The sequence below is a fragment of the Trachypithecus francoisi genome, unplaced genomic scaffold, assembly GCF_009764315.1.
Source record: "Trachypithecus francoisi isolate TF-2019V2 unplaced genomic scaffold, Tfra_2.0 Lachesis_group5, whole genome shotgun sequence".
Lineage (NCBI taxonomy): Eukaryota > Metazoa > Chordata > Mammalia > Primates > Cercopithecidae > Trachypithecus > Trachypithecus francoisi.
The window spans coordinates 69,454,383-69,473,143 of record NW_022681470.1 but is presented as its reverse complement, the minus strand read 5'-3'; the positions used below and the strand labels follow the sequence as shown (position 1 = coordinate 69,473,143).

General features: G+C 46.3%; 1 protein-coding gene across 6 annotated transcripts in view; it reads left to right on the top strand.

Moving 5' to 3' along the window:
- Positions 1-15,119: 15,119 nt before the first annotated feature.
- The window catches only part of PACC1 (proton activated chloride channel 1), a 45,518-nt gene continuing 41,876 nt past the window's right edge, over positions 15,120-18,761 (top strand). For 4 of the 6 annotated variants that reach the window (XM_033198680.1, XM_033198676.1, XM_033198678.1 and 1 more), the window contains exon 1: positions 15,120-15,318. In XM_033198680.1, the coding sequence (XP_033054571.1) occupies positions 15,283-15,318 (36 nt within the window). In that variant the 5' untranslated portion in view covers positions 15,120-15,282. The remainder of the gene's footprint in view (positions 15,319-18,761) is intronic. The other 2 variants (XM_033198681.1, XM_033198682.1) reach the window with 2 other exon arrangements.

Genomic DNA, 18,761 nt, shown 5'->3' with positions numbered 1-18,761 from the left:
CTACCACCAGAGTCCAGAGGCAAAGCCAAGCGGCAGGGATCGCTTTATTTCAAGTTTGAACTCGGTTCCCTCCAGCTAGGTATCAGATCCTAGGGAGAGACCCCGAGCTCGGTGTTCAGCCATCTTTTATAGTCAGACACAAACAAGTTACAGCAAGTTACAGAGTCACTGGGGATTTTTACAGTTGTAGGTTTACAATCGGCTGACATTTAAAGTTAAACGTTAGTCAGTTGTTCATTGGTTCCTGCCCTTTGACCAAACCACAAATGGCCGCTTGCCCCGCTAGGGGCTTTCCAGATAACCTTGTTGTTTTAGCATTAAGGGGAGTTTCCTGACTTTTCTGACCTCTGATATTCAGTATTTTTCCACTCCTCACCAGTTGGGGAAAATGAACATACTTGTTTAGGAAGATTGCATTGCAGAACAGGCAGAGTTGCTGCACAATGATTCCTATGGGATCATTATTAATTTGTCCCCTAAGGGGATGTTTAACTTGAATTGCACCTCTCAGTCTGCATGCGACGGTCACACTATGTTCAGATGATCTGAACAAAATGGTCAGATGGTAGAAATGGTACAGCAAAAGTTCCTATTATCTGGAACCATGGCGATATAGTGGTACCTCAACTTCAAATGATATGGCCCACTCTAGCGCTTAACATAAGGATTTGTGGAAACTATTAAATGCTCTTAATAAGATCAAAATTTGGGAAAGAATAAAAAAGCATCTAGAAGGACACTCTACAAACTTGTTTTTGGATATAGCAAAATTAAAAGAACAAATATTTAAAGCATCCCAGGCACACCTGACCTTAATGCCAGGCACTGGAGTGCTTAAAGGAACTGCAGACAAATTAGCAGCTAGTAACCCATTAAAATGGATAAAAACACTTGGAAGCTCTGTGATTTCCATGATGATGGTGCTTTTAATCTGTGTTGTTTGTCTTTGTATAGTCTGCAGATGCGGATCCCGATTCCTGTGAAAAGTAGCTCACCATGACAAAGCTGCCCTTGCTTTTATCTCGTTGCAAATCAAAGAAGGGAGACATGTTGGGAGCAAGCCCCCTAAAACCTGGCCATAAACTGGCCCCAAAACTGGCCATAAACAAAATATCTGCAGCAGTATGACATGTCCATAATGGCTCTAACGCCCAAGCTGGGAAGGTTGTGGGTTTATGGGAATGAGGGCAAGGAACACCTGGCCCACCCAGGGTGGAAAACTGCTTAAAGGCATTCTTAAGCTACAAACAATAGCATGAGTGATGTGTGTCTTAAGGGCATGTTCCTGCTGCAGTTAACTAGCCCAACCTATTCATTTAATTGGGCCCATCCCTTTGTTTCCCATAAGGGATACTTTTAGTTAGTTTAATATCTGTAGAAACAATGCTAATGACTGGTTTGCTGTTAATAAATATGTGGGTAAATCTCTGTTCAGGGCTCTCAGCTCTGAAGGCTGTGAGACCCCTGATTTCCCACTTCACACCTCTATATTTCTGTGTGTGTGTCTTTAATTCCTCTAGGGCTGCTGGGTTAGGGTCTCCCCAACCGAGCTCAACATTCCACCATTATGACTTGTTCCTGCCCTGCCCGAACTGATCAATCGACCTTGTGACATTCTTCTGGACAATAAATCTTATGATCTCCCCACCATGCACCTTGTGACCCCCTCCTCTGCTAACAATAGATAACCACCTCTAACTGTAACATTCCACTGCCTACCTCAGTCCTATAAAGCTGCCCCTCTCCTATCTCCCTTCGCTGACTCTCTTTTCGAACTCAGCCCACTTGTACCCAAGTGAATAAACAGCCTTGTTGCTCTCACAAAGCCTGTTTAGGTGGTCTTCTATATGGACACACATGACAGATAGCCAATGGGTAAAACAACCAAGAAGTCTGCTTTTGTCACTTATGATTAGCTCTTACAGTTTCCCAGTTAGATGGGAGAGATTATAATCTAGTGAGGATACGTCCTGGGAGATGAGGATGACCCTATGTACATCATCCAGTCCAATTATAAGGCATGTATGGCCAGCCATGTGACCCACATGCCCATAACCAACCCCAAGGAGAAATATAAGCACCTAGCCATAAAGACTCATCTTGCCATCCCATCCACATTTGGCTAGTTACAAGAAGTGTGCAATTATAGTGTTGGGGTAGTAACCATTCCATATTACAGGTTTCAGTGTGGTGATCACTGCTATTGTCTTTCAAAGCATAGGGGCACTCTGCCTAATACCTGAACTTATACAGCTGTCATCCATTCATCATGTACAGTATAACCAAAAGTCAGAGTGGAGTTTAATTTTCTGATCAAACAAAAAAGAGGCTTCTTTGTTTCACGGTGGGAAGGGAAAGGGCTGGGCCCTGTTTTTCAGTAGAAGGGAAAAAGCGTTGTCCATTTACCCCAATCATAATAATTTCCCCATATGCTCATAGTGGCTGGCAGGATGTGCCAGGGCAGCCTGAGGTGGAGGAGGCATTAATTCTGTGCATACCCAGCAATCCGTTTTGTTGTGTAGGGAGGCTAAAGTTTGTGCCCATTTGGCAAAGAGATTGCTTCTTAGCTGGTTCCAATACATGTGCAGAATTAAGATGTTAATCCACATCTTTAAGTTACTCATCATTCTTGTTTCTCCTGAGCAGGCACCAGAGATCAGTGGTTGGTACACAGGAATAAGTGAGATCAGTCTCTTATGTTCCGGCAGCCTGTGGGACTTCATAAGAAATGGGTTTAATTTGAGATGAATGAATCCAGCTGCTTATTCCTTGAAGTTTAATTGCAGTTGGGGTACTAAGGAGTACTTGGTAGGGTACTTTGTACAAGTACTTTGGGGAAAGTTGATCTAATGGAGACCCTTCCTTCCAAGTTTTTAATAGAACCCAGTTTCCTGGCTGAATTATAACATGATCTTCTTCCTTAATTGGGGGAGGAAGTCTCTGATTTCCATATTCAAGAGCTTTTTGCAACTAACCTAAGTTAATAACATAGTTCTGTAATTTGAAAGTATCTGTATCTACTGGGCGCAGTGGCTCATGCCTGTAATCCCAGCACTTTGGGAAGCCGAAGGGGGTGGATCAGGAGGTCAGGAGTTCAAGACCAGCGTGGCCAACATGGTGAAACCCCATCTCTTCTAAAAATACAAAAATTATCCAGTCATGGTGGTGGACCCCTGTAATCCCAGCTATTCCAGAGTTGAGGCTGGAGAATCGCTTGAACCTGGGAGGCAGAGGTTGCAGTGAGCTGAGACCACGCCATTGCACTCCAGCCTGGGCGACAGAGTGAGACTCCGTCTCAAAAAAAAAAAAAAAAAAAAAAAAGTATTTATATCTACTAGGAAATCTGCAGTTAAGAAAGGACTTCCATACATATTTTCGAAAAAGCTGAGCTACAAGTTTCCCTTAGGGGCAGCCAAAACTAGCAACAAGGCCACGGGCAATAGAGACAAATAGGTTTCTGATGTTTCCTGGCATAACTTGGCAAGAGTTCTCTTTGAAGTTTGATTGGCCCTTTCTACTTTTCCTGCAAACTGTGGCTTCCATGCTGAATAAAGGTGATACTGAATTCCTAGAGCCAATGATATATTTTGGGTTCTTGTTGCTGTGAAAAATGGGCCATTGTCACTCTGTAAGCTTTTAGGCAGCCCAAACCTAGGGGTTATTTCCTTTAATAAAAATTTAGAAATATCACTTGCCTTTTCAGACCAAGTAGGAAAAGCTTCGATCCAACAAGTAAAGGTATCAATGAATACTAATAAATATTTGAATCCTTCCCATGGGGGTATTTGAGTGTAGTCTATTTGCCAATCTTCACCTGGGTATGTTCCCCTGTGCTAAACAGGCTTTGCTAAAGGAGGAGATAAAGGTTGATTATTTGGGTTATTTTGGACACATAGTTCATAGGCCCAAGTCCCTTGTTTTACTGTTTTAAGAAAGTCTTTTCCTATAAAAAGACAAGACATCAATTGAAGTAGGGAATCTCTTCCCAAATGAGTAGAGTCATGCACATGTTTAACTACTTTGCATTGATCAGCCTTTGTACATATAGCCTGTCATTTTCATTAATTAGCCATCTGGAAGGGTTTCAAGTTAATCCATGGGTTTTAGCTCATTCCTGTTCTCCTTTAGTGTACTCTGGCTTTGTCATCACCAGGGCAGGGGGTACCAACATGCCCACAAAGTTGATTGGCTCCCTTAATGCCGCTGCCTTGGGTATAGCACCTGCAAAAAAATTTCCTTTTATTATAGTGGAGTCTCCTTTCTGATGCCCCCTGCAGTGACTCACAGCAACTTCCTTTGACAGCAGGACAGCATCTAGTAGATTTAAAATTTCCAAGTGGTATTTTTATATGGGAACCCTTAGCAGCAGTTAGGAATCTCCATTCCTTCCAAATGATAACATGAGCGTGAAGACCAGAAAGGCATACTTGGAGTCAGTGTAAATGTTCATTCTTAAATCATTTCCCAATTGAAGGGCTATGGTAGGAGCCACTAACTGCTTCTTTTTTTTTTTTTTTTTAGAGATGGGGCCTCACTCTGTCACCCAGGCTGGAGTACAACGGTGCAATCTTGGCTCACTGCAACCTCCGTCTCCTGGTTTCAAATGATTCTCCTTCCTCAGCCTCCCGAGTAGCTGGGATTACAGGTGCCCGCCACCATGCCAAGCTAATTTTTGTATTTTTAGTAGAGACTGGGTTTCATCATGTTGGCCAGGCTGGTTTCAAACTCCTGACCTCAGGTGATTCACTCACTTCGGCCTCCCAAAGTGCTAGGATTACAGGTGTGAGCCACCGCACCCAGCCCATTAACTCCTTTTGAGCTGAGCTGGAAGCTGTTAGAGCCTGGGCTTTGTTTACCTCATGCTGACTGGCAACAACCTACCTGGCTCTTCAGTTTCCCTGATACATAAAACTGCCGCCATTGGTAAACCATTCTATTTCAGGATTACCTAGTGGCTCATCTTTTAAGTCTGCCCCAGCTGGAATAAATTTGCTCCATAACTTGCATACAAGAATGACCTAGAGGGTCCATAGCATCAGGCAGATAAGTAGCCAGGTTTAAGGTTTGGCATCCTTGAAGAGTAATAACAGGAGTGTCTACACAATAAAGCCTGATACTTTAATAAGCATATCTTGGTTATCTATAGATGTCCTTTAGCTTCTAGAACCTCTTGAACTTGGTGTGGTGTCAAAACTTCCAGATCTTGCCATAAAGTTAGCTTCATCTACCAGAAAAGCAGTTGCTGCAACTGCTCTGAGACATCTGGGCCATCCTGAAGCCACATGGTATAATTGCTTAGAAAAGTATGCCACCAGTTAAGGGATATCTCCTAGTTTCTGGACAAGAATGCATAGGGTTGTTTATTGTTTTTCAGCCACTTAAAGGAAGACTGGTTTGTCAAGACTGGGGATTCCTAAGGCTGGAGATGTACTTTTAGAGAGTATTAAAAGCATGTTTATAATTGTTATCCCATTCAGAAGGATCTGAGTCTGCTCCTCATAGAGCCTCATCTAAAGGCTTGGCCATATGCCCAAATCCGGGTACCCGCAAATGGCAGAATCCTGCCATCCCTAGGAAAGCCCGTAATTGTTTTCTAGTTTGGTGTTCTGGAACACCCAAAATAGCTTCTTTTTGTACCAGGGCTATTGCCCTAGTGCCAGGAGTTAAGACGTATCCCTAATATTTAACTTTTTGAGTTGAAATCTGGGCCTTGGCTGGGCATAATAGCTCACACCTGTAATTGCAACACTTAGCATTTCATTTGTGTGTCCTAGCTATTCCCAAAATCCATTGCTTTTCTTCCACTGTACAGCAGGTGAATAACAAAATATGCAAATCCTGCCAGGCTAAATTATGTCAGAGTTAGTTTCTCAAATTCATCTATAAATTTTCCTGGGTCTTCAGAGAAACAACCAAATTTTTCTTTGCATAATGCCAAATCAGACATAGAAAAAGGGACATATACCCTTATAGAGCCCTATTCCCATTTGCCACTTTTCTAAGCAAAGATTTTCCTTTGAAAGTTGCTAAGAGGCTCTACTATGGGTAGTACTGGTGGGGCTGGGTTCCTCAGGGAGTAACGGGTACAGAATAGGACTGAGCCTCTCAGAAGGAGGTAGATGTAAAATAGGGCTAGAGGGTAAGGAGGAGGAGATGAAGAGGCCTCAACGGAACTACTAGAAGGGCTAGAAGGGACAGGGGCAGATACACCTGAAGCATTGGAACTGACCGAGGCTTGCATTGAAAGATCATCCAGAATATCTAATTATTTTTCCTCTTTTGTTTTCATTAAACATGCACATGCTTGTTGTAAAGTTTTAGCCTGACTAAGCAATAAAAATGCTTGAACGTATGGTATTTCACCCCATTTTCCCCCCTGCTTGCAAAACAAATCAAGTTGAAGTATACTATTAAAGGCTGTAGTTCCATTAGGTGGCCATTTTTCTTGACTTTCCATATAACATTATTATTATTTGGAATAATAACATTATTATTTGGCCCTATTAGGGCCAAACAATATTACATAAAAATAAAAATTTATTTTTCTTAAGCCCACCTAATTTAAATTGGTCCCAGTGCTCTAATATGTTACCCTAGTGGCGAGCTTTTTAGGATTCAGGCTGTGTTACCCATGGGGGAGCAGGTAAAGGCGAAAGTAGAGATCATCGTGAATGAGATTGTACTGCCACTGGCCGAGCTCCGCTAAAAAGGATGAAAGAGCTTTCAGAGCCAAATGAGCAAGGGAAAATGATCCTGTGGTCACTTTTTTTTTTTTTTAATGAAAATAGAGACAAGGTCTTGCTATGTAGCCCAGGTTGCTCTTGAACTCCTGAGCTCAAATGATCCTCCTGCTTTGGCCTCCTAAAGTGCTAGAATTACAGGTGTGAGTCACTACACCCAGCCCCTGTGGTCACTTTAATTCAGCTATTCATATTACCCAAATAATGAGTTGAGCCATTTGCACTAGAGAGACCACAATAGGGGACTTGACAAAAGAAATGTCTCACTAAGCAAGGGAAATGACACAGACGCAGAAAGGAATGTCCAGGCTCAGGACAGTGATGGCAAACAGGAGGAGACTTACATGGTCTTGCTATCCATAACCAAGAAGTAAAAGTCATTTGATTAATGAGCAGATGAAGAGAAACTGCTAAAAACAAATCTCCAATTCCCTATCCTAAAGCTGTTTATCTGCAGGGGACTGGCATAACTGCTGCCTGGCTCAATCATATTACCCTGGAATTTTTCATTTAAAATGTGTAAGTACTGGCTGGGTGCAGTGGTTCACGCCTGTAATCCCAGCACTTTGGGAGGCCGAGGTGGGTGGATCACTTGAGGTCAGGAGTTCAAGACCAGCCTGACCAACATGCCGAAACCCTGTCTCTACTAAAAATACAAAAATTAACCAGGCATGGTGGCACACACCTGTAGTCTCAGCTACTCGGGAGGCTGAGGCATGAGAATCGCTTGAACCTGGGGGACGGAGGTTGCAGTAAGCTGAGATCACACCACTGCACTCCAGTCTGGGCGACAGAGCAAGACTTCGTCTCAAAAAAAAAAAAAAATTGGAAGTACCAAGTTTCAATTAATCTTTTGAGAGAAGGGGAGGCGATAAATAATCCATGTAAATGGGCTACATATAGGGAAGTAAATCTTGCAAAACCGTTCATCCCCAATGTATCTTAACAGTATGCTGGAGCGGACAGGTGAAGAGCCGATAATCCGAAGGCAAATGAGGAAAGTGAAAGTAAAAAAAATATCACGACTGGTCAAGTGAGGCCTCTGAAAAGCAGCAGTAAAACACAGCAGTAAAGCATAGACAGCAAGCCGGAAACTGGCAGGTAGCAGCCTTTAATGAGCAGCCACGTGTTTGCAAGGAGGGCTAATCTAAAGAGAGTAATGGTTAATATCCTGTCACGCTGAATCCATATCCAGCTATGAGGATGTGGAGGGCCTCCAACCCTTCCTAGTTGGACCTCTAACCCAGTTTTAGACAGGTGCCCCTGTCCTTTACCAGTATAAAAACATATTCTGGCCGGGCGCGGTGGCTCACGCCTGTAATCCCAGCACTTTGGGAGGCTGAGGTGGGCGGATCACGAGGTCAGGAGATCGAGACCTTCCTGGCTAACACGGTGAAACCCCAACTCTACTAAAAATACAAAAAAAATTAGCCGGGCGTCGTGGCGGGCGCCTGTAGTCCCAGCTACTTGGGAGGCTGAGGCAGGAGAATGGCCTGAACCTGGGAGGCAGAGCTTGCAGTGAGCCAAGATCTCGCTACTGCACTCCAGTCTGGGTGACAGAGCAAGACTCAGTCTCAAAAAAAAAAAAAAAAATATATATATATATATATATATGTATATATATTCCAACACTTACCCAAAGTTGGCCAATTGGTGCTGCACAGCGTATTTCCTCTGGGTTGGCGGGGGTATCTCACCTCATTAAGGTTCCGGTGGAGATGCAATGGGAAAATGTTACCAGAAAAGGGGTCTCATCCAAGACCCCAAGAGCAGGTTCTTGGCTCTTGCAGGGAAATAATTCAGGGCAAGTCACAGAGTATAGTAAAGTTTAAATAGTTTATTAGAAACCACTCTATTACAGAGTAGGGCATGCTCAGAAAGCAAGAGGGGGAATGCCTGTACCTTAATGTAATGCTAGCTTATATAGGATATGAGGGCTAAGAATAGTGTACTTTATTATAGAGTCCTGTGATCAGCTTGTGACAGGATATTAGTATTCATATTCTCTTGTGTAACTATTGATTTCAGTGAGAATTTATGGGTATAGTATTAATAGTATCATTAGAGTAAAACCCATTTTTAAACTAAGAATGCCTTTTTCTGTTAACTTGTTTCCTCAACCTTAGACATCTTGTGATAAACAGTGCCTAACTTCCTGAGAAAGTCACCCACCAGTTTTTTTTTTTTTTCTTTATCTGGCCTTTATTCAAGATGGAGTCATTCTGGTTAGGACACCTGTGACAGAATAAGTTTAAATGTTAATGGAACAACTCTGGCTGAAGCCGAGAGGCTACTGCAATAATCCAGGTGGGAGATGATGGCTGCTTGGACCAGGATGGTGCCTGGGGAGGTGGAGAGAAGTGGTTGATTGTGGATATGTTCTGAAGATGTGGCTGATAGAATTTGCTGACAGATGAGACTTGGGATGTGAGAAACAGAGAGGAGTCAAAGGTAAGTTCAAGGTTATTGGCCTGAGTAACTAGAAAGATGGAATTGCCATTTATTGACATAGGAGCAGATTTTGGAGGAGAAAATCAACATCAATCTGGGGCTTGTTCAGTTTGTGACGTGTGTTAGACATCTAACTGAACATATCAAATTGGCAATTAAATATACAAGTCTAGAATGAGGGGAGAGTTCTGGGCTAGAGATAGAAATTTTGGAATTCACTGGCATAGGTGTTGTATGTAAAGCCATGGGAATGGATGAGATCGCCAAGGGAAGTGCATGTGGATGGATGGGACTGAGCTCCTAACATTTGGTGGTTGGTAGAACTGGCAAAGGAGACCAGAGAAGGGCTCACTGTGTGCCAGGTACTGGTTTCAGCACTTCGATGTTTATAAGCTTATTTAATCCTCACTTTAACTCTGGAACATAACCATTACTATGTCAGGGGACCTTAAGTACCTCGCCTAGTTCTCACAGTAGGTGACAGAGCCAAGTCAAGCATAGGCCATGTGTCCTACACCCTGCCCTAATCATCAGGCTATCCTTCCCCCCAGCAACCATACCAAATGTTTATACTTTTACTTATTTAACAGGATGGGCTTCTAGTGCAGAGTAACTTAAACAGAATCTGTGTCCATTAACTTTACTCTGAATCTCAATTTCCGCATTAGTAACATGCCGGCCTGCCTCTTTCATAGGACTGTGTTAAAACTAACAATGGTAGTAGACTTGTGAAGCTCAAAGTGCAGTATCTACATTACAGTGTGTCACAAGATCTCTGGGATGGAGGAGGCCTTTGAAAACCCCTGAATAGAATATCATCCCCTTCCTGATGCATGTCACGATAACATCCCTATCATACCTTGGGCTGCTTCTCTGCTTGGGCCCTTTCTCTTTCTACAGTTCTGTTTGTAAGGAACATCTTTAAGCCAAAAGACCCTTCTAATTTCTACTGCTCCCATATAGCTCCCCACTTCCTGAGATGCTGAGATGCATGAATAACATGCTCATATGCCCTTGGATTTCTCCAGGCACCACTCTGATTGTCATTTTCTACTTGAACCCAGACATATTTTTCCAAAGCACTTGGAATCAGTTAGTCACCAGCAAGAAAAATGGAAAGTATTCTTTTAAAAAATATTTTATTTTATTTTAAGTTCCGGGATACGTGTGCAGAATGTTCAGGTTTGTTACATAGGTAAACGTGTGCCATGGTGGTTTGCTGCATCAACCTGTCACCTAGGTATTAAGCCCCGCATGCATTAGCTATTTATCCTGATGCTCTCCCTCACAAAGTAGAAACTATTCTGAACAGAACAGAATGGCTGAATGCAGGGAGCCAGTTACACAGGTGACGAAAGAAGCTGAGACAATAACCCTGAGGCAACCCAGAGAGTATCAACAGCAGTAGTCACCATTCCAGCCAATGGAAGGGTAACAGTGGCGTTTATTTATTTTTATTTATTTATCTTTCTTGAGATGGAGTTTTGCTCTTATTGCCCAGGCTGGAGTGCAGTGGCACGATCTTGGCTCACTGCAACCTCCGCCTCCCAGGTTCAAATGATTCTCCTGCCTCAGCCTCCCAAGTAGCTGGGATTACAGTCACGCGCCACCACGCACAGCTAATCTTTGCATTTTTAGTAGAGACAGGGTTTCTCCATGTTGGTCAGGCTGGCTTCAAACTCCCGACCTCAGGTGATCCGCCCACCTCAGCCTCCCAAAGTGCTGGGATTACAGGCATGAGCTACCACGATGGGCAACAGTGGTGTTTATTAGAGTCTACGGGCCTGGGTTAACCTGGCTGAAGCTAGGACCACAAAAAGCCTTTGTATCAGAGGCTGGAGCCATGGAAGGGAAACTGCGAGAGGCAGAGAAAAGGGAAAGAAAAGCCTCGGCTTCTCCCTTGCCCTGACTCCTGAAAGTGCCTCCTGCTAAGGTACAGATGTAAATGATTGCCAGCCATTATTCTAGAGGTCACAAGACATTGCAACTTCCCCAATTACTCCTGCAGATAACAACATTATTGTAGAACCTCAGTTTGGCTTTTTGAAATATCTTTTCAGGTTTTTTGCATGTCTGACACTGATGGCTCCACCTGGACCCATCAATCACTCCTGTGGCCCCACCCAGCAGTGACTAAGCTCACTGGAAGACCATTTCCCACACCCCTATGATTGCAACCCCAACCAATCAGTAGCAAGCACCCACGGCCTGGCCACCCGTACCCCATCCCACAAACTACCTTTGAAAACTCCTGGCCCCCAAATGCTCGGGGAGATTAATTTGTGTAATAACTCTGTCTCCCTGTGGCCTCAGTCAAACTCTTTCTTTACTGCAATGCCATGGTCTCAGTGAATTGATATTGTCTATACAGCAGGCAGGAAGAACCCATCAGGTGGTTGCACTATGACCCCAGTTGTCCTCTCCACTGACACTGCCTTCTGCTTGTGCTTCATCCTAGAGCCTGTGTGTCGTACCTGTGCCTTCTGCCTGTACCCACACAGACCATCATGTGCTGGTGGTCCCTTCTTGTCATTCAGGTCTCAACTCAAAAGTAACTGCCATCAAGAGGCCTCTCTTGACATCCCCCAGATATATTAGCATCCTACCACCCTGGCCCATGCCTTCTATCTTTTTATAAGGATGAGTCATATTGGATTGAGAGATCACCTTACTCCAATATAACCTCCTCCTAATTACATCTGCAATGACCCTATTTCCATCTAAGGTCACATTCTAAGGTACTGAGGCCTAGGTCTTCAACATATTTTGGGGGGACACAAGTCAATTATAACAGGAATCTTTAGGGTATAGATGATAATTCAAGCCATGAGGCTAGAGGTGACCACTTCACTAGCCCCTACGGAGTTCACAGAAAGGAGATGGAAAATTAGCTTTGGGGCTGGGCATGGTGGCTCTCGCCTGTAATTCCTCCAGCACTTTGGGAGGGTGAGGCAGACAGATCACTTGAGGTCAGGAGTCTGAGACCAGCCTGGCCAACATGATGAGACCCCGTCTGTACTAAAAATACAAAAATTAGCCAGGTGTGGTGGCAGGCACCTGTAATCCCAGCTATTTGGAAGGCTGAGGCAGGAGAATCACTTGAGCCCAGGAGGCAGAGGTTGCAGTGAGCCAAGATCGCCGCACTGCACTCCACCCTGGGTGACAGAGCGAGACTCCATCTAAAAAAACCAAAACAACAACAACAATAACAAACTTAGCTTTGGGAAAGGCCACCCTGTAGAGTTGAGATGAGGAGAAGCCAGCAGAGAGGTTGAGAAGGAGCAGTAAGTGTAACTGTAATAGGCCTGTTGCCTGATGTGTGCAGCAAGTCAATATGCCAAGACAGGGGGTTGCAGTAGAAAAAGAGGCTTACTAATAGGGCCTCCAATCAAGGAGATGGAGGGAAACCTCAAATCCTCTCTCAAGGAGTTTGGGGCTTTTCTAAGGGTTTTTAAGGAGTAGGCTGAAGTATGGAGACTGCTGATTGGTCAAAGAGACCAGGACAAAATCATGGGACAGAGAGAGAAGCAGCTGTATTCTCATGCTGATTCCATTCCTCTGTTGGTGTCTTCAAACTGGTTGGTGTCAGCTGTTTCACTGGAATTTGTGATCTGAAAAACATCTTAAGCAATTTTTTTTTTTCTTTTTTGGAGACAGAATTTTGCTCTTGTCGCCCAGGCTGGAGTGCAATGGCATGATCTTGGCTCACTGCAACCTCCGCCTCCCAGGTTCAAGCGATTCTCCTGCCTCAGCTTCCTGAGTAGGGAGGCTAGGGAGGCTGGGATTATAGGTGCCTGCCACCATGCCTGACTAATTTTTGTATTTTTCGTAGAGATGAAGTTTCACCATGTTGGCCAGGCTGGTCTTGAACTCCTGACCTCAGGCAATCTGCCCGCCTCAGCCTCCCAAAGTGTTGGGATTACAGGCATGAGCCACTGCGTCCAGCCTTAAACAATTCTTAAACAAAAGCCTTATGATTCTAATGTCAGAAATCCTACCTATAGGAGCAGTGGAGATGCAAATGGTCAGTATCTAGTGCCACATGACTTTTGGTTACAAGGAAGTGGGTCAAAATACAGCCTGATTAATGCTTAATTATAATTCTGTTTCTCTGCAGAATTCATGTTAACCCTGTGAGGAGGGCTTCAAAGTGAGGTAGGAGCAGGCTGGGAGTGTGTGGTGTCCTGGAGGCCAGGGAGGAACATGTATCAAGGAGGAGGGAGGATTAACCAAGTCCACTGTGGCTGATAAATCAAGAAAGAGGAGGATGGGAAAATGGCCATCTGATGTGACAACACTGAGGTCACTTGTGACCTTGACAAGCACTGTTCCAGTGGAGTGGAGGGGAGTAAAGCCTGACTGGTGTGTGCTCATGAAGGAATGGGAGAGAGGACCTGGGGGAAGCAAGGACAGAACACTATTTACATGTTCATGGTCTGTCTCTCCACACTTGCGTGAAAGAGCCACAAAAGCCAGGACCCAAGCGTATCTTATCCATTTCTGTATCCCAGTGCCCAGCACATTGTATTTGTTAAGTCATATTTTATATTTTATTAACCAGTATCTCCTTCAAATGTGGGAGCCCATAATCTTCCAGTTTGGTCACACCAACAAAGACTAGAGAGGAATGACAGGGTTGGAATAGAATTCTCTGGTTCCTTCCAGCTCTAATATTCTATGATTGTGTGAACTTGTTCTATCAAGTACCATTGTAATTAATAGAGTAAGGAATTTAATTAGTGGCCTGCTGTTGTTAATTTGGTAAGCAACTGTTAAATGAAATGACTGGAATCAGTGTTCCATTCATACATTTAACAAACATTTGTCCAGTGCCTACAATGTGTTAGGCACTATATATATTGTCCCATATAATATATGTAAGAGCAGAAGGCCTGGGATAGGGGCGAGTGGTCAGGAGAGGTGATGGGGACCTCCCACTGCTAATTCTGCAGGAGGTCCAGGGTTCTTTGATGCGGCTGGCGCTACTCTGCTTATCACTGAGGAGAGAAGAGGCTCCCAGTGGCCTGAGTGGAGGGATTACCAAGCTGCAGCTGCAAGGCACACAGAGCAGCATTCACCAAGGCACAACAAGCAGCCTCTATCTGCTTCACCACTGAGGAGCCGAGGGCCCCCACACAACAGCTGTTTCAGGCAGTGGGAGGAGAGGAAGATGTGGTCTTCAGGTCCACCCTGCCACAGGACCAACACCAGATTTTACGCCACATCTAGGGCTTGAGGCTTCTTCTGTGACTGAACAGCGCGTTTGGGCTTTCTCTGCACAATCCTTTCTTTCTGCTTTCATAGGCTTTGTCAGGCAGGGCAGGGTTTAGCAGTTGCATTCTAGAGGCGAGGAGAGGAGGGCTCAGAGCATTGTAAGACCTAAGAGGGTCAGAGCCAGGACAAGAACCTAGGGGTACTCCTGGCCCTGGAATAACGGAGAGAACATGGGCCTCGCAGTCTACCCCTGGATGAAATAATCTTCATTAGATTACCGCTCCACCAGCATCCTTTCTGAAACAAAGTACCTCAGTTTCCTCATTTGTAAAATAGGGGGAAAAATGTCCTCCTTACAGGGTTCCTTGCAGAATCAAGGGCATAATGTGAGTGAGAGCGCTTTGTAACTAACATACAAAGTGCTCTCCAGACATTTGTTACGGTTTTAAATCGCCAGGCAAAGCTTCCTCTTGCAGTTACAGATTAGGGGCTCCTACTCATCTGACTTTGTTCCACTTTCCACTCCTCTGTGCCTCCCCCTCCAACAAAGAGAGGAAGTGAGAGACGCAGAGGCACGCGTCTAAAGACCAGTTTAGCTGGCCCAGGGTCACATGCAAGATTTGCCGCCCCATGGGGTGAGAGCGGGTGTGAGGGGCGCCCCCGTCCAGAACTACATTTCCCATCAACCCTTTCGCGGCTCCCGCGCGGCAGCGACCAGGCGCATGCGCCGAGTACCGCCACGCCTGGTCTCCGGGACACCCCTCCGGACCGGTTTCGCCTAGCAGTGCGGGTAGGTCCAGGTGCAGCGGCCGTAGTGCTGCCTCCCGGCGCCGCGGGCTGTGGCGGTCTCAGGTGTGCCGAAGCTCAGGTCTGTGCCATGATCCGGCAGGAGCGCTCCACATCCTACCAGGAGGTACGAGGTTGTGAGAGACGGAAGGGAAGTTTGAGGCGGAGGAGCAGGGTCCCGGGGGTCTGGGCGGATGCGGGCCGGGGTTGTCGGGGCTGCGCGGCAGAGGGCTCTTCCGAGGGACGGGCGGGTGCGTCGGGGGAGGGCTCCGGGGTGCAGAGGAGCGGCCCAGGGGCAGGAAGGAAGCGGGGCGGCGGAGCGGGCCCCCAGCCTTCTCCGTATGCTGCGGGTCGCATGGCCGAAGTCTAGAGTAAGGTCCCCGGCGCCGCGACCCGTAACCAGCAGGTGAATGATTGAAGCTACCTGAGGCCCAGCCTTCCGCGCTCCGGGGCGGAGCGGCAGCCCGGTGGCCCCGAGGAACCCGGCGTTCTTTCGTTCTTTGCAACAAGTGGAGCGCCCGCGCCCTCCTCCCAGCGAGAGCTGATGCGCGGTCGGCATCGTCGGCATCCTCCCCCTCCAAACCTAAGGCCTCGCGGTCCCCGCGGCTGGTGACAGGATTGATTACCTGTTTTTTGGTGACCGCCTAACTTTGAAAAAGTGCCTTCATGGACTTTGCTGGTTCTCGCTCTTCTTCGTCTCTCGCTCCAGCCTCACCTCCTCCCACGACTTTATTACTTTCCAGTTCTTTGTCTCTACCGTCCTGCGCTGCAGGCTGTGCGTCCAGCGCTTCCTCCAGGCAAGCCCTGCCTCCTGACTTCTCCAGCTGTGTTAGCGAAACTGCTCTCCTCCTCCTCCTCCGCTTCTCGGGCCCCAAACCTTGGTCATCTTTGGCACCCGTCCTCTTCTGTGCCCCTCCACCGTGCCCCCTCAGTGGCCAAGGTCAGGCAGTTCCAGATCGGTCCTCCTCCAGTTTGTGTCCTTGTGTTTGCTGTAACCTCTGAGTGTGATACTGTGTTACCATCGCTCCCTTCAGTCTCTTATACTCTCCAGATTTACCTTGAGGCCCTGCCTTGACCTCGGAGTATTCCTTTTTTCTCAGACCTGACGCTGCCCTTCGTCTGCCCAGAACAGTCCAGACTTCTCAGCAAGCTCCCAAAGCTCTGTACAGCACGGCAGCCGTGTCTCCCATTACCTTTGCCACCTCCTTACCCACCTAGGGTCTGGCCACAGTGGAAACTCAGTTTTAAAATGTGCTTCTGCCTCTGTGCATGCCCTCACTCCATTTCTTCGTCAACCCTCCGCCAAGCTCCACTGGGTAAAATGCCCCCAGAAGTCAAGGGCTACCTCAAGTTCCATGTGCTTCATAGGGGTCCGCTTTCTAGACCCGTCTGGCATTTCTGTCCTCATACGAACCTGCTGCCTTCAGTCTTAGTCAATAGTTACTGCTGTACATATCTCCCTTTGTAAAAGACTGTGATTCACAGAAGGGCTTTGTGGACTATATAAAGCAGGTGACTTAGCCCTACAGTGGAGGGAGAAGCCAAGTTGAAGGTAGATAAGATCTACCTAAGGCTTGCCATTTTTTAGTGTAGGATCTTGGCTGGAACCTGGCCTTGGACAAATTTCTATATTTCTCCTCCCATCCCCTTTATTCCATCTGTTTTCTTTGTCTGAAAGGAGTCTGAGGGATTTTAACCATTGCTGTGGATTCCATGGCCCCTAGATTCTGTACCCTGAACAGCGGGAGAATCCTGGGGAATGAGATGTGTCTGAAAGTTTTTAGGTTTATGGGGTGTGGAGCACAGTGGATACATTAGGGATTTCAAGTCGAAAGCCCATGTTCGTGTCCTGGCTGTGCCTCTTGCCATTTGTGTGACTTTTATTGAGTCACATAATTTTCTGAGCCTCAGTTTCTTTGTCTGAAAGATGAAGATGATAAAAGTCCCTACCTCCCAGGGTTGTTTGGGGATTAGATAAGTTGGTGTGGAAAGTGCTTGGCTCCGTGTCTGGCAGATAGTGACCCCACAGTGAATGATAGCTCTTGTTAACAGGGTGTGGGCAGCTCCTGCGTCTAGGGTGCTTTGGGGGTCCTGGCTTAGCAGGAACGTGTGCCTCACTATCCACACATAGCCGGCCTAGCAGGGCTTATAAAATGTTTATTAAAATATAGTCACTTATCCCGCTTGGAGGGCGAAGGCCCAGGGTAGACACAGTTTCTTTTTGGAGGCATTTTCAAGGTGGAAGGCACTGGAAGGGTGCCCTCCGCTTGCCTTCTTCAGAGGCCTGTTCTGTGGTGCCTGTCTCTCCCTTCTTCAGAGAAAGGGGCCACCCAGAGAATGGCCGGCATCTTTCTTGCCTGAACTGTTCTGTGAGCGTACCTAGCTCTGAGTAGGTTTATTTGCTGAGAGGGGATTTTTCCCTGGGGAGGGTGGGATAGACTGAGAATTTGGCCCGGGGCAGACAAGGTTGCAGGCTCATTATGGCTGCGGGTAGTCAAGAAGGGAACTCAGTGGGAGTGTGTTAACACCTGGGTAAGGGTCGACCTGGATGAGGCTTGGATCAGGGAACTTTGAGACTTCCCAGGACTAACAGCCTCCTCTCCCTTTGGCCAGTGAGACCTCTGGGGACCTCTTTATCTGTGCTCCCACTAGTGGCTTATATCTCTTGGTGCCTTCACCAGCCTCCCTGCCCTTTCCCACTGGTTGCTTTTCTTTTCTTTCTTTTTTTTGAGATGGAGTTTCACTCTCGTCACCCAGGCCGGAGTGCAATGGCGCAATCTTGGCTCACTGCAACCTCCGCTTCCCGGGTTCAAGAGATTCTCCTGCTTCAGCCTCCCAAGTAGCTGGGACTACAGGTGTGTGCTATCATGCCCAGCCAATTTTTATATTTTTAGTAGAGATGGGGTTTCACCATGTTGACCAGGCTGGTCTCAAACTCCTGACCTAGGCGATCTGCCCATTTTGGCCTCCCAAAGTGCTGGAATTATAGGCATGAGCCACCGTGTCAGGCCCCGCACCCGGCCTTTTCTTTTGTGCTTGGAGGGCTTTAAACTGGAGGTTTTGCCTGATTCTAAGGGGCAGGAATGGAGTCGTGGAGAGGGAGATAGAAGAATAGATGTGTAAGAGCTGTTTTTCACTTGTCTCTTGGAGGTGAGTTTTTAATGAAAATGTCTTGAAACCTTAAACACTGATGCTGTGAACCTGAGAAAATGCTTGGGAAAACTGTCCCCTCTCCCTCCCAATTCAGGGATGGCTTCTCTTCTAAGCTCTGGTCTTGACCTCTCTTGCCCTCCTCCTTAATCCTACAGAGACTTGTTGATTATCATGGTATCCTTTCCGTCCTTCTACCCTTCTCAGTGGTATAATTGTCTCCATTTGACAGGTGAGACCACTGATGAAGTGAGGTTGAGATTGCTGGCTACCAGGCTGCTGATTGTAATTAGCACCTATCCCTGTGGTGGGCTGCCTGCCTGCCCTTCCTGCTGTGTGTTGCCATTTGCAGCCCAAGTTGGTGGACTTCAGCCAGAGTGCCACAGAGAGCTCTGACACCACCTTCACTGTTCCCTCTTT